This window comes from Daucus carota, chromosome 7 (assembly GCF_001625215.2).
Source record: "Daucus carota subsp. sativus chromosome 7, DH1 v3.0, whole genome shotgun sequence".
Taxonomy (NCBI): Eukaryota; Viridiplantae; Streptophyta; class Magnoliopsida; order Apiales; family Apiaceae; genus Daucus; species Daucus carota.
The window spans coordinates 41,177,202-41,192,983 of record NC_030387.2 but is presented as its reverse complement, the minus strand read 5'-3'; the positions used below and the strand labels follow the sequence as shown (position 1 = coordinate 41,192,983).

General features: G+C 36.7%; 4 protein-coding genes across 7 annotated transcripts; 1 reads left to right on the top strand and 3 right to left on the bottom strand.

Annotated features, from left to right (window-relative positions):
• The first annotated feature begins 1,276 nt into the window (after positions 1-1,276).
• Positions 1,277-2,106, top strand: LOC108193969 (PRA1 family protein F3). The gene has a single exon (XM_017360834.2). It carries the CDS (start codon positions 1,399-1,401, stop codon positions 1,945-1,947), a length of 549 nt encoding a protein of 182 aa, XP_017216323.1. The 5' UTR covers positions 1,277-1,398; the 3' UTR covers positions 1,948-2,106.
• Positions 2,107-2,644: 538 nt separating this feature from the next.
• LOC108193571 (inactive protein kinase SELMODRAFT_444075) lies at positions 2,645-7,572 on the bottom strand. Of its 4 annotated transcripts, none has more exons than XM_017360284.2 (10): positions 7,052-7,572; positions 6,302-6,595; positions 5,678-5,829; positions 5,487-5,581; positions 4,353-5,356; positions 4,029-4,189; positions 3,791-3,867; positions 3,561-3,708; positions 3,324-3,473; positions 2,645-3,116 (listed from the first exon to the last, which is right to left on the bottom strand). In XM_017360284.2, the coding sequence occupies exons 2-10, from the start codon at positions 6,483-6,485 to the stop codon at positions 2,874-2,876; spliced, it is 2,214 nt and encodes a 737-aa protein (XP_017215773.1). In that variant the 5' UTR covers positions 6,486-6,595; positions 7,052-7,572; the 3' UTR covers positions 2,645-2,873. The 4 variants fall into 4 exon arrangements, with proteins under 4 accessions (XP_017215773.1, XP_017215775.1, XP_017215777.1 ...); XM_017360286.2 differs by having other exon boundaries at positions 7,368-7,572; XM_017360288.2 differs by having other exon boundaries at positions 7,422-7,572.
• A 2,182-nt stretch (positions 7,573-9,754) lies between these two features.
• LOC108194215 (inorganic pyrophosphatase 2) lies at positions 9,755-11,359 on the bottom strand. The gene is made up of 4 exons (XM_017361149.2): positions 11,091-11,359; positions 10,876-10,997; positions 10,384-10,576; positions 9,755-10,295 (listed from the first exon to the last, which is right to left on the bottom strand). The coding sequence occupies exons 1-4, from the start codon at positions 11,226-11,228 to the stop codon at positions 9,867-9,869; spliced, it is 882 nt and encodes a 293-aa protein (XP_017216638.1). The 5' UTR covers positions 11,229-11,359; the 3' UTR covers positions 9,755-9,866.
• Positions 11,360-13,517: 2,158 nt separating this feature from the next.
• On the bottom strand, positions 13,518-15,405 carry LOC108195226 (inorganic pyrophosphatase 1). Its single transcript, XM_017362182.2, has 5 exons — positions 15,197-15,405; positions 14,976-15,097; positions 14,860-14,888; positions 14,121-14,296; positions 13,518-13,996 (listed from the first exon to the last, which is right to left on the bottom strand). The coding sequence occupies exons 1-5, from the start codon at positions 15,332-15,334 to the stop codon at positions 13,628-13,630; spliced, it is 834 nt and encodes a 277-aa protein (XP_017217671.1). The 5' UTR covers positions 15,335-15,405; the 3' UTR covers positions 13,518-13,627.
• Between the last annotated feature and the right edge of the window lie 377 nt (positions 15,406-15,782).

Here is a 15,782-nt window from a genome sequence, read left to right as displayed (position 1 = left end):
GTTATAAAGGGGCTATTTGGGTGAACTTAAAATTATGGCTTTTTGCTTAAAATAAACAAATGGAGTAGAAGTCAGAAGAAAGATAAGACTTATAAGTGATTAAAGTGTTTGAGAAATAAGTAGAAACTCTGAAACAAAAACTAGCATTCCTAGCTTTTTATAAGTACTTCTTGATTTATTACACAAACGGTACGAATAAGTGCGCATAACTTATAATCCAGAAGCTCGACTTATAAATCCTAAACAAACACTCACTAATTAACAATACGAAGGTTTGACTCGTGTGTCCATGAGACACATGTTAAACATTAAATTTAATGTATTTAACTTTTTTGATTGATGGAATTTTTATGTATGCAAGATTCATCATCATTATTAAATAATAATCAAATAAATAAATTAAACATATGAAATTTGATCCTTAACATGTACCACCGAGGTCACATACATGAGTACTAGATGAGATAAATAAATAATCAGTTTAAAGTTGCTTATTAGGGCAAGGAAAGGTAGGGCACTCGAGTTCTTACATGGGGTTGATGTGCACGTGAATATCAAACAAACTTTAACCGGAAAAGGCAAAGGCAAAGTGAAGCATGATTGGTTATGGTAGACCTTGTTGCTGCTCTGGAGAGTAGGAGTAGTTAGCAGAGCACACAAAAATAGTCTTTCAGTGCCCAATACCAATTTGTACAAAAACTAGCCAACGATTTCAGTTTTTACTTCTATAGTCTATGTCGCTTAATCGATTTAAGTTTAAACTATAAAAACGCAATTGAACAAAGTTATTAGTGCCATATCAATCACTATAGTGATTTGGACCGTTTCTTATTTTTGATGATCATTTTTGCAGAAAATAATCACAAAAGTTCAAATATTTATATAATTATTTTTCTTTCATCTCACTTATTTTCTCTACAATCAGATCTTTAACATATAATTAAATAAATTGAAAATTATCAATAAATTATACTATTTTTCCAGTAAATTAATATAATTTATAAACAGAGCACGGTTGGATAGCTCAATGGTTAAGAGCTCATCCTTAGTCGTCCCAGGTACTGGGTTCGATCCTAGCTCACTCCGAGAATATCTTAGAACTATAAACCACGTTTGTCAAAAAAATAAATAAATATAATTTATAAACAAATACACCTGCCTGTTATGTCGATAATATCAACTTCATTAACGATTATATAATTAGATTGCACAAAAATTTGCCAAATTGACATACCCTTTGCATTATTAATACTCCTAATACAACAAGTCGACTGTTTAAACGCGTGCACTACATCATCTCTACAATTAACACCGCCTTATTATTTCCCTTTCTTACTCGTTTCTCGTCTCTCTCCCACCAATCTCTCTCTCAATTCTCCCCCAAGTCGCCGTCTGAAAATGACGAATTACGGCACAATACCGCCATCCTCCTCCTCCTCCGGCAAGGCCGTCGAGTATCTCTCCCGCGCCAAGCACCACTTCCGAGAAGGCCTCGCCACCTGCCGCCCCTGGAAAGAGCTCGCAAAGTCAATCTCTCTCCCCTCCGGCCTCCGCGACGCCACCGAGCGCCTCAAAATCAACCTCACTTACTTCCGCACAAACTACGCCATCATCGTCTTACTCATCCTCTTCTTCAGCCTCCTATGGCACCCGATCTCGCTCATCATCCTCGCCGCGCTCATCGTCCTCTGGCTCTACTTCTACTTCCTCCGTGACGAGCCGCTCATGATCTTCCACCGCCTCATCAGCGATCAGACGGTCCTGATTGTTCTCTCCGTGCTTACTTTCGTTGTCTTGCTTTTTACCGGCGCCTTCTGGAATGTCATATCGGCGGTTCTGATCGGAATCGCGGTTGTAGCGGTTCACGCTGTTGTTAGAAAGACCGATGACTTGTTTTTGGATGAAGAAGCCGCGGAGACGACCGGTTTGATGACTAGTTCATCTTGAGATTTTCCGAAATTTTCGGATTTTTCGAATTTGTTTTGTTTATTCTTCCTCTTCGGTCTTCACGTATAGTTGGATTGAAGCTGTTGAATTTGCAATTTGACTTATCTCTAAATTTGTCATGTATAATTGTTGTAATCATATCATTTGTTGCCTTGTGCATTGTTTTCTCCGTTAAACTTTTGACACTTTCCAGGATCATCTAGATAAAATCATAAAAAGACGTCATTTTTACCGTTACTGAATACGGAATCAGGTCCGAACTAACTTCGATTGAATACGGAATCAGGTCAGGACTAACCCATTCTTGCTCTCAGCCAGGTGGGAACTAACTCTAAGTACTGTTGATGTTGAAACAATATTTATTTAGTTGATTGTGCAAGTGGCAAATGTTGGGGGTAAGTAGACAAATTGAAGTCAATTGAGGTGCAAAGTACCGAACATTTAGGATCATAGCGGGGGACGAATTATTTTATTTAATATTGAGGTAATATTAATATATCTTCTGAATTTACGGTTGAGATTCAGATTCATAATTTATGACATAGGAAGGCGATGATACAGTAGTGTGGTATGGTAGGATTATACTTATTGCCCAGATGGTTTGGTGATATGGTAAGATCAATGAATCAGCAAGAATAAGAATGTAGTAAAAAGCTAACTTTTTCTATTCGATCTTTCTATGAGAATTTATACCATGTTCACGCTGATAATATGCTTACTTGTCATATTTCAGATAAACGAATCCTGGTCGAATATTTTATATGTTCAATGTCATAGTTTCTTACTATGATTTCCGGTAAACTAAACTTATACAAAAGCGACTTCACTGTTCCTTTCGAAACGGTTAACAGGAATATTAGCGAAGGACTTGACATAGATGATTGATCGATGGCATTGATCACAAAATTGAAAGTTATCTTAGTTCTTCATTCGAATGATGACCGCCTGGCTTTGTCCCTTCCCTGGAAAACAGACCTTTTAGCATCCAGTGAGAGCTTCCTACTAAACCCTTCCAGTTTCTTGTTTATTAGCTGTCCAGTTAGCGGTTCATTTCGTTGCTTTGGATGATGATCCAGATATATCCTTCCACTCTCACTGCCTATATCATGTCCAGGCGTTGATGAACGACTCGTATCTAGATATGCATCCCCCTCGAGTATGCGGATCACCTTCAGCCCAACCCCAATGAAAAAATAAAGTGATTCAGGCTTAAATTTTATAGGTAGAGTTTCAAACTGATCAGAAATAGTGGCAATGATGAATAATCTGATATTCAAAATGATTATCAATAGTATAGCTAATTACTTAACTAACATGTTAGTATTATTCGTGTTTCACAGGACAAGTTTTGCCGAGTTATTAGTAATACTCCATACCTGTGACATTCGTGGTCGTGAATGTGGATCACGGCTAATGCACAAGGATGCAGCATGCAACATGCAGCAGACCTCCTGTTCTGAGTAATTGTTCCTTAATCGCGGGTCAACTAACTCATCGATAGCATATGCATCCAACAATGGCCGTGCCTGTTACAACCATTAAGTATGATAACAAGTGTTCATGTTTTAATTTTGTCATCATAATATTAGAACATAAACCGGAAAAGCACATACCCATTCTGTGAGACATTGTTGCCCTCTGGGGCGGTTAAGATCCACTGCTTTTCGGCCAGTAACAAGCTCCACTAGAACAACTCCGAAAGAGTAAACATCGGCTTTTTCTGTAATCTCACCACTTTGAGCATATTCTGGAGCCAGATATCTGGTTTATCATAACAACTTTTTAAGTTTTTAATACATGGAGATGTTCCACATTAGAACAAAATCAACATCTTAAGACATACCCAAAAGTACCAATTACTCTGGTCTGCACTCCAGTATCCCCATCAGGCTGCCACCTCGCTAAGCCAAAATCCCCAACCTATCGTAACAAGAATCGAGTTGAAGTTATTAAAGAGTGCACCCTGATAACACCTCAAAGTTTCAACGTAAGTTCTTAGAATTGCAGAACCTTTTTAAAGAGTTCAAGTTAAAATTTATGTCTAGTAGAAAAATCAAACAGTACAACTGAATTTTCCATACCAGTGGTTCAAAATCATGGGTAATAAGAATGTTGTTGGGCCGCATGTCGCGGTGGACAATACAGCCAACTCTGCATTCTTCATGGAGATATCTCAGTCCTCGAGCAGCTCCAATTGCAATCTTCTGGCGTGCAGACCACTGCAGTGGATCTCGGCTGCGTCCTGCATAGAAAATGTTTATTTCAAATGGACAAATTATATTTAGTTACAAAAGAAGAAGTGCCTCAACAAATCCAAATAATCTTTCTTGATTATATTCCCAAATTTCTAAGATATACTTAAATTTACTTATTCATATACTACTGTTTCACAGTGATAAAATTACCATAGAGATGATAATCGAGTGACCCATGGCATATATATTCATAAACTAGCAACCTTCGTCCATCCTCAATACAGAATCCGATCAGCATAACAACATTTCGGTGCTGAGCACAGCTGAGAACTTCTACCTCCGAACAGAATTCTTGATCCCCCTGAGAACTTGCTAATTTGTATTGCTTGACAGCAACTGTCTGACCATTTGGCAGAACTCCTCTGTGAACAGACCCAAAACCTCCTTCAGCCAAAAAATTAGCTTTAGAAAAGCCTCTGGTAGCTAGATCTAGTTCTGCAAAACTGAACCATCTTGGCGGTTTTCCAAAAGCAGGTGTCCTATGCTGGCATATTGAGCATAATGGAGGGGCGCCGAGAGGTGCATGGGTAGACAAAGAAATTGCTTCTCTGACATTTCTACTGAATTCCAAATCAGGTTTGTACCTAACCCTTCCAATACCAGCATCTTGATCATGTTTAGAAGAGTTCTCATGCAAGGCATTCGAAGTAGAAGTTTGGACCTTGTATTCAGACATATGTGAACTTTTTTCCATGTGTCGGGAGGACTGACATTCTGAACTGTCAACATGCTTCATCCATCGTGGAAACAGTAAACTTGAGGATGACGTAGAAAGGTCGTCATCATCCGACTCGGAAGTTGATTCATCAAGATCACAATTTTTTTCTCGAGAGAACCGCTCCTTCAATTCTTTATTGGCTTCAGGAATGGAAAATGGTGAAGTTCCTGGATCAGAGCTAGAAAGTGATGATGTTCCAGCATCAGTAGCAGTGTAAAGCTCTGAACTACCAGTTGGAGTGACCACTTGTCCTAAATTAGAATCCAAGGAATTGTTCTTTCTGATTTGTTTATCAGAGGACTGACCTCCTCCTTCCGTTTCCTTATTAGGTGATCCAACCAAATTCAGTCTGAGAACTTTTGGATGCGATCTCTTCATTGACACAATGTTGCACTGTAGCTGTCCCAAGCAAAGTTTCTCCTCTTGTCTGAGCTTCCTGAGTAAAAATGTATCAAGTTCACATAAGCTAGTGAAAGTTCACCATAAAATGTTTATTACTGGAGTATTTGATATAAATAAACGTTATCTCCTTATCTTTATTGGATAGAATTAGAAAGCGATATTACTTATCGAATACGACCCAACTAGCTCTAGTCCTCTTAGCTTCCTCAGCTACTGCTCCATATGGGGATCCAGAAACAAGTTTTATCTTCACATTTATCTGTATAAATGAAGAACAAAATTGACACATCAGAACATACATAGCATATTAGATAACCATGCTTAAATACCAAGCCATGACTTATGGCACACTGACCTTTTGAGGATCATATACATCATGGAGCTGAAGTATCATCTGAGAAAAGGAATCTGTAATATCGATCTTCTGTTCTGAGCGTGTTCCTGGACGAGACCTTCTATGGCCACTAGCACAGTCCCCAGAAAACCTTGGGAATCCCCATTTTCTACCTAAATAGAGGGTAACTGTTAGTACACTGCCTACCAAAAGGAATGTGGATGCTACTTGCACAGATCAGTTCATGCCATACTAGGAACGATCACGGGAAGGCAACACAGATCAACTATGGTAAATATGAACAAGGAAATTTAATTGTTCATCTCACCTGAACAGCACAAAAAAAGTAAAAGAAAATGGGGTATCTGGTCTTAAATAACATGCCTTGAGTCGATTTATATCTAACACATCAAATTCAATTTATATATTTAAGAAACAGAGAGGCCGATAAGATGTTCATCTCTGCTGCTTAAAGTAATAATACACGCGTTATGCAGAAGCTACCTCGATGCTAAAGCAGATGAAGAAAGGTTAAGGACCTATAATCCATAAACAAAGGCATAATAGCTTGGCAATGCTTGATATAGCATCATCAAAGATAGTTATGATAAATATCTAAAAAATAGATAAAGCCAAGAATGATACCAGAACTTTGCGAAGGAACAACCACAAGCAGTGTGATGGAGTCACCAGGCTGAACAACATGAGTCAAAGCCCACACAAGAGCATTCTTAGGCACTTCCTTGGCCGCCTTGACCGCCACAATAACCTTCTCCACAGCAGCATCCGAACCCTTTTCGAGCTTTCCCAGCTTCAATTCCCTAGACATTGCTACCAGATAATAGAACACAAGTGCTTCCAAACTTTTAATTCCACAGAATTATTACCCTCACAAGCCTATCCCGGTATCCCCACACAAAATAGTACTTTCACAGGGACCTAACAGAAGAGAGTATATATGTCTTTATATTAGTGAAACAAAAGCAAAACATTATTTACAATGCATGTATCATCTGCCCCACCAAGAAAGGTTACACTCAGTTAATGTACAACCAACATATTCACTGCATTTTTAGATTTCTCACAGTAAATAAGCCTGAATGATTCCAAATACAAGAAACTTTCACCAAAAAGTGAAATCAAATTTCTCAACTCAATCAAGAAACTCATGTTAAACCTTCATCCAAAAGCTTGTAGCAAAGATATTGAAGTATCACAGAAAGGTAAAATAAACAGTAACCACACCAAAAAAGGACCCTTTAGTACTTTGACATCAGAATGCCCAAAAACTCACAACTGAATGAATCAAGAACCAAAAATAACACTACCCACTTCACATGAAACAACAAAAACTCTGTAATCAAGATTCTACCCACCTAGAGTATTAATACCTACATTATGAATAGCTCTCCATTTCAACTGATGTTTCAATAGACAAGTGGAGTCCTTGAGAAAAGACTCAACACCAGCAATGCAGGCTTTATTAAGCAATATTTATCCTACCCATATTATAACGACCCGAAAACTCCATGCATACCGAATCCAACAACCTATTACACATAAAAATAAGTTCGAAATTAGCAATCAATCTATTATACATTGGTTAGTGGCTTGTACTTATAAAGGTCCAAAACACTTTACTCATATCACAATCAACCTGCAAAAACCTGAAAAAAATGGGAATCAAAAATGCAAAAACACATACACATACATGCTACTAATTACAGATACAGTGCACAGTTGTTCTTTAAAAAAAGGTAGTAACTTTAAAGGAAATGGTGAGAAATGTCTGGAGTTTTGGTTGAGTAACGAAATCTGGCCACAGCTTTCTCTATCAGAACATCCAAAAAAGAGAGGGAAGGAAGATAAAACAGAACAGGCGGAGCCAAAAGATATACTAATAATAATGAGGAACCGAGAAGAAGAAATTAAATGAGAGAGGTGTAACGTGTGAAGTAAACAAATGAGTTCCAACAAACTCACCGAATCAAACTGAATAATCTTAACTACACCAAAGACATGCATGTGTGATACTGATACATGTGCTTCTTCAATTTATAAATCACTTACAAAGTCAGGAAATACACGGGGCTTGTATGTTTTCGAGAAGCAGAAGCTATTTTCGACTTCTACCATCCTTAACCTGTTTATATAAATAAGTAGAAATATTTTTACAAAGTTGAGGATGCTAGTTTTTCAATCACAGCTTCTCTTTCTTTATAAAACACTTTATTAATTTATTTATTTTTAATTTTTAATCTACTTCTTTAATTTAAGTAAGAAAATTGTATTAATCGTTTGCGGAACATATTTGTATCGACCTTAATATACATTGCATGTATAACACGCAAGTAACATACTCAAATACTAAATGTATCATAGTATACTCTACTGGTGAGTGCATTAATGATTAATGAATGTACATGCATACATGCTCGGTTTCTGCAGGCAGGTCTATGCAAATTCTGCTTTTGTACAATTTTATAAGATATGTAGCGGAAATGCTGTCCTTTAGGCTAACATAATTATATTACTCCCTCCTCATCAAACATATCGTACATATGTTTATAACGAGTTTGGTTAGCAGTGATTTGATTTATCCTAAACGAAAATTAAGTCGGGACACGAACTGATCCGTCCAAATTTTTTTCCATATTTTGCAGAATCATTTCGAGATTTCGTGAAACTAGTTTCAACTTATCAATCTTTTACCAAACTATAGGTAGTAAAATTTTATTATTTAATCAAAATCAAACTCGAAATTACAACTATTCAGTTCGGATAAGTTGACACATTTGCTGAAATTTAATTTGTAATGATGAATCCTGAGATTGTTGGTTAGAAATGAATGCAAGAGTATTAAACAGTTGCACCTTCTCCTGTGTCAACTGCTATCTCCTATCGGGTGGGTCCCATCCGCCGTAACCATCAGTCTCACAGTCTTTCAACTTTCACTTCCCGTCGGGCTAAGATGGCCATGCTCTTGCATTTTTCCCTAGGCTAACGTTAACGTCCGTTATGTAACCTGTACACATCACCTTCACCGGCGGCGGCATTAACTACGTACACGTACCGCACCCTCACCTATATTAAACCGGCAAACACGTCTCATAATATTTTTATTGTTTGCCATCTTTTTACTAGGAATTTTTGATTCGGAGTATATTGATTTTTTTTGAACATTTCAGACTCGACTCGTCAAAATGTTCGCCAGTAATTCCAATTCAACTCATTCATCGTAATAATAATTTATTATTATATTAATAATATTTATACTCAATAAATTATAAAAAACAAAAAAATTATCCAAATTTATAAGCCAAAGTTACTTCTCATTTATAATAACTTCTCATTTATAGCTGATAAGCACTTCTTTTAAAAATATGTCAAATAGCTTCTTAATATCAAAAATTCTTAGAAAAAACTCAAATTCAAGTTTGATCGGGAATATTTTTATCCGACTCGATCGGATTCGTTCACGTCCTGCATGTAACATAAGCCAGATGAAAATGGTGCAAATCAACCAGAGCGCATTTTACTTGTTAAATAAAAAACGAAAACACGAAGTGATTGACAACTTTTCATCCGCTTGTGCTTACGGAAGAACAAGTGACATGGAGCCCATAACCCATCAAACATGGCGACAACTGGTCCTTTAAAATATAGGCTTGAAATGGACTTGGCCCAATGAAACCGAGTGATTAATATGAGGAACTCATCAACCCAGTCATCATGGATTCATGGTCATGTTCCTGATAATCATACTATAGTGGATGACTGGTAGCTGATTACTCTGTACAACTATGTTGCCTCAGATTCATAGATCCAGAATCAATGAACATTGAACAGAACATTCTCGGAATCAGAATCCACTAAGCATATCCTCTTACTTTATCTCCAACTTTATGATTACGTGCATGGGCTTCTATAAGAATCCGATATGTCCTGCACTATAACTTTCGAATAAACAAAATTAATCGAGATTATTTGAAACTTCGGCTCGTAAATAATTCGAGCCGAGAAGAGTACAGTCCTGGATAAATGAACACAACTTTACGTTTGTTTTAATTCGATTTACATACATGTTTCACACAACGATCATACAAACTTCGAGTTCAAATTATGGATAAATTCTGGTTCATACACCGAAACAACAGAGAACTTGAAATGAAAAGCAGCACATGCAACTAGATTAAAAACAAGTAACACATCAGAAACGAACAGGAACAGCAACAGGCAGAGTTTGAGGTAGTGCTTCATGGACAGGCATTGCACTCGTCGAGAAATTATTGCACTCCACTGTAAACAACCTACTAGTAGTTCCGCAATCAACGTCTTTGATGCTGATGTTTTCGTCGTCATCGTCGTCGTCGTTGTCATTGTGATCCTCTCTGGAGATTTCATGGATAAGCTGAAGCAAGATTCTTGCGAATTCGTCTCCGTCACTCCATTCATGAATTTCTGCCTTGACAATGTCACGGTTTTCGCATATTAATTCCCAGACCGGGAAATTCTTCCTTGGCATCATATAATCTTCGGCTTTTAGCCTTAAACTTGGACAGTAATCGCCAGCCCCGTCTCCAAGGTAGATCATTTTCTTCACTGTTACTTCGCGTTGGATCCTCTCTATGATCAGCCCCTGTTACAACAACACGATGATCAAGTACTGTAGGTATTTCGCGGCAAATAAACAGAGCTGAATTAAGCGAAAAATATAACGAATGTACCTTGCACATATTTGGAGGGCACAGTTTACAGCCATGAGGAAAATCATGGTGACGCGAAATCCTCAGTCTCCCTTCTTTGTCGACAAAACTCGGGTTCGTGTTGATTTCGCTGAAACATTCTCCGATCCCGAAATGCTCCAAGACAGTCTCGATAAAAAAGTAATTAGCATCACTCACGATTCTCAGGTCACACCTGAATCGATTATCCACAAAAACTATGCGTTAACATGCTTGATTTTAACCAATGTCACTTACACATCTAAGCGATAAGTCGATAAAGACTTTACTCAACTTGTAATTATACATAAAATATTATTATTATAAGTATATTTTTGTCAAAATATATGTACAAAATTAACATTTTGATCCCACTAAAATATATTAATATTTTCGTCGAAATCTTATATATCATATTTGAAATTTATCAGAAAATTTCAAATTTTGACCCCAATAAATTGAATTTCTTACACCCCTGGACGCACATAGACATACCCTGAAGCATGAGCTGCCTTAACAGCAGTGATGATCTGGGGATGTATGGGAACCTTTTTCAGTACTTGTGCAATGTTGTCAATTGTTTTTCCTTTTAAATGAAGCTCTGTCATCATCCTGTCCTGTAATTCAATTTAAGTATGGTTATAAAAAGAACGAACTTAAATTATTGTACGAGTTCGATTCTCACTCATCCCGAAATTTATCATACTAACCATGAGAATGTTCCAGGGCATGGTGTCAAGAAGCTGATCAAAAACCGCAGTTGCACCCAGCTCATCGACAACCCAGTTATCGCTATCCACGTCGAGAATCGTCTTGTCGAAGTCGAAAACCACCACGATCCCCGCCATGGATAACTTAAGAGCCGAAACTATTTATTTCTCTTCGGTATGATTTTTAGTTGAAGGCTTTACAGCTTGAGAAGGACTATTTATAGCGAGAAAATGGTGGGTATGAAAAAGCATTACAGCTGGGAATCAGTATCGTAATCAGATAGCAAATGGAAAGGACGTGTATGGCAATTGCGATGGAATATTATTTGACGATTCGAAGGCATAACATATCCTGTTGGAAAAGGATGCTACGCAAACAATTTGCTAAAGGTGTTGCAATTGCAACATACGTTCGTATATAGAATATTCGGTACGAATATGTTGGAAGGGAATAAAGGTAATACTTCTGAATAATAAATGTTTTTATTTGATTTAGGGGTTAACCGTACTGTTAAAATAATAATTATTTAAAATTTGTTAATTTTTTACTCCAAAAAGTAACTCCAAAGTCCAATCATGAAAAACTCTTAGTTAGAAAATGAGTTGACATGCCAAAGTTAAAAAATATAATTGATGTCTTAAGAATAAAATAGGTCTTATGGTCCTTGTGAAGAGAATAAAAAAAAATGAGGAACTCGTGTAAATGCGGTGAGTTAAGATAGGTCATTCAGAGTCACAGATTGAAATAATTTATTTATTTTATTTACAATTTAAATGAATGATCTAGACTTCCCATATAATAACACGAAATTTAGGTGGTGTTTGTTTGCGAGAAGCCGTTTCTGCTTCTCGCTTCAGCTTTTCTTAACATGTTTGTGTAAAAAAGCAGGAGTATTTTTAAGAATCTGAGAATGATAGTTTCTCTCTCACCGTTTTGTTTTTTTTTTTTCCAAACAGTTAACTTATTTACTTATTATTTCTACTCCATTTTTTTTACTATAAGTAAGAAGTCACCTTTTTTTTAAGTTAACGCAAACGTCCCCTAAATGCATGTATTCCAACCTACGTTATGGTCTGGACTCGTGAATCGGATTCAATTCAAGTGGTGGTTGTTTGGCAGCTGCCTCGCATCTGCACAAGTGTGGCCTTTAATATATTAATGTCGCAGCCCCCATCGAATACATGCCTAACAAATAACAATACTATGATCATGTTTATTTAATCTAGATTGGGATCCGATTCCGTCTACGACACAGCACTTATGCACTGTGTGCGTACCAGATTAGCAGAACACATGTCATGCACGATTATACTTATCAGAATCTACTCACCGTATGCTGGAGCCTATGAGCACCCGTTTTTGTAGACCAACTCACCTACTTTTTTGATGATTCTAGGTACGAGACGTCGAATGTTTTCAACTAGTGGTTTACGATAAATGAAAATTGAGTCAAAATCGATTGACACAATAGTGATCTTTACTTCTAGAATATCGGTTAACATAAAAATTGATCATATAATTTGATTTGATTAAAAAAAACCTTACAATTTATACCAACCAACACACTAGATGAGCCTCAGTTTGATAATTGTTCTTTTTTCCCGCATATTAATCTAAAACTGACGCGAAATTAGGTTTTGAGGATGATCCCTAAGCTCTTTAATCTTGTTTGTGCGTGTAAGCGAAACTAGTGTTTCGAAATCGTCTTTGCTTCTCAAACGTTTTGTCCATGTTTGGGTGCGTACGTGTATGCGCAAAATATGTAAATAAAATCCACCTGCAACGTTATCTTTTGGGTGCGCGCTGAGTAAACCCACGACCACTTGCAATGATCTGCAAACTAAGTGAATTAGTGAATTAGGTAAAACGCATCTAAACAACTGACTTTGGTTCAGGAGGCAGTGATTGTTATATTTAATAAGGCATCTGACGGGATTCATTTTCAGATTATTAGATGACCTCTTATATAACATTCATTTTTTATTGTTAAATGAAAATCCACCTGTGGATTATGATCCTCAACATATACATGGCGCGGGAGTTTTTATTTTCTGATCGTGAAATAAATATTCAGCGGTCGTTAATTAGATGGATATTCAACGATTAGGATAATAATATTTTTTATGTTTTTTTTTATTGAACAGATAAAACACCCATTTCGATCGTCTAACTAAAATAAATTGATTGAATGTCAAAGAAAATAATATAATCGTGATCCTCATATGTTCACTCAATACCAAATATAAGAGGTGTGAGCTATACATATACCCGGGACCGATACGATTTAGTAATTGGGGACCAAGATAGTGATTTTGTCAGTTTGATTCTCTTTCACAAGTCCTGCGAGTCGGCCATTGGCCACAAGTTTTGATCCCATTGTATGGTTCAGCAAAAATTGCGCGCATCAATTAATACAAAACAGAGTCTTGTCAATATCTGGTTGATTTCTTTAAGTTGATGAGTTGCAAAGCAAGTACTACAAAATTAGTGCACAACCACAATGCAGGGGAAGTAAACAACACAATTACAGGACTTCCTAATGACGGACAGGCAGAGCTCGCGGCAGTGCTTCATGACCATGCATTGCTGCAATTGTCTGAAACCCGCAATCCGATGAAAACAACTGAGCTGAACTGATGCTTCTCTTCTCCTCTTCTGAAATACTGGCAATTAGTCCCAACAAAATTTGCTCCAGTTCTTGTCCATCCGTCCATTCGTGGATTTTTGCCTTGACAAGATCGCGATTTTCTGATATTAGACTCCAGACTGGGAAATTCTTCCTTGGCATCACAAAATTTTCTGGGCCTAGCTTTAACATGGGACAGTAATCGCCTGCACCGTCTCCGAGATAGATGATCTTTTCATTCTTCTCCAGAGAAGATTGGATTCTTTCGATTATCATACCCTGTTTAAAAAGAAATATAATCAACAAATCTGTATTTTATAGTAAATACTGTACAAATAGTGCTACATCAGAAACATTCAAAATCTGCGTACATCTCATCTTTCCGAGTGGAGTAATTGTTTACCTTGCACATATTGGGAGGACAGACATTACTGCAGCCATGCGGTGCCTTAAGAAAATCGACATAAGGCAGGATCCTCAACTTCCCTTCCTCATCAACAAAACCCGGATTTGTATTGATTTCTGAGAAATATTGGCTAATTCCGAGATGATTCAGAATTGTCTCTATATAGAACAGATGGGTTAATTATCAAGTTGGTCACTGAAGTGGGCTTAATGTATCAAATTGGTCACTGAACTCAAAACGGTATCAAGATGGTCACTGAAGTGGCCATAAATATCAAACAAGTACCTTTAAATATAAGTTCAAGTAGTAAAAATATTATTTATAAAGTTTTACACATTATTTTTGAATGTTACCAAAACCATGTAAAAGGTTATGACTTCTAATATTTATGATAATATATTTAGATTTTATTAAGTTTATTAATTATTTTTTTTAATTAAAACAAAGAAAATAACTATATAATAAAATATAAATAATAAATAAACTTGATAAAATATAAATATATTATTTTAAATACTAGAAGTCATAGCCTTTGAGCTGGTTGTGGTAAAATTTAAAAATAATGTGTAAAACTTTATAAATAATATTTTTACTACTTGAACTCATATTTCAAGATACTTGTTTGATATTTATGGTGACTTTAGTGACCATCTTGATACCGTTTTGAGTTCAGTGACCAACTTGATACATTAAACCCACTTCAGTGACCAACTTGATAATTAACCCTAGAACAGATTCGCATCGCTTACGATCCTCAACTCACACCTGCATTGCCCAAACAATAATTTAATCACACAAACGACATCTCGAGGTGAAAATTCGAGAATTAATTTCGAAAACGCTTAAACTTACCCTAAGGAATGAGCTGCTTTGATGGCTGGGACAACCCGCGGATGAATCGGAACCTGTTTAAGTATTGCCACAATGTCCTCAATCGTCTTTCCTTGTGAATGAAACTCCTTCATTACAGCGTCCTGTAATACAGAAATTACCGACATATTTAAAATGAGACGAGATATTTAAAATGGGACGGAAGGAGTAATAATTAACTTCGACGTAAAAGAGAAACAAACCATAGCAGAGTTCCAAGGCATGGTGGTCAGAAGGCGTTCGAACAAAGCGGTCCCACCCAATCCATCGATGACCCAATTATCGCTATCGATGTCGATAATGGTCTTATCGAAGTCGAAAATCACAACTATTCCGGCCATGTATATGATTTTCCGGCTAACAAATGGAAGATTTATAATATTTATGTTGGAGGTGATGTTCAAAACAGAGAGAAACGAGGTTTATATAGGACAGGAAAAAGTTTGGACCAAAAGATTCCAAAGAATATTACGTGAAAAATGCGAGTGAATTTTATCACTTGGCCGCCAAAGCGCCACCTTCAGAAGTTTCGTGATTCCTACGAACATGTTAACTTGTTTTAGATCCTGGCCGTAGATTTACTGATCGTATAATCCGACGGTGATGGTTTGGCTATAAAGTGGGAGGCCCATTAACAACCAGGGGCTGGACGCGGGAATATGAGGAATATTCCTCGTATTTTTTTTGGAAGATTATATCGACATTTATCGTGTAAAGAATAAAAAGTTAAAACGAAAAGATTATTTCCTCTGAAAAGTTAAAACAAATAAATTGTTGGTTTATCTTTTG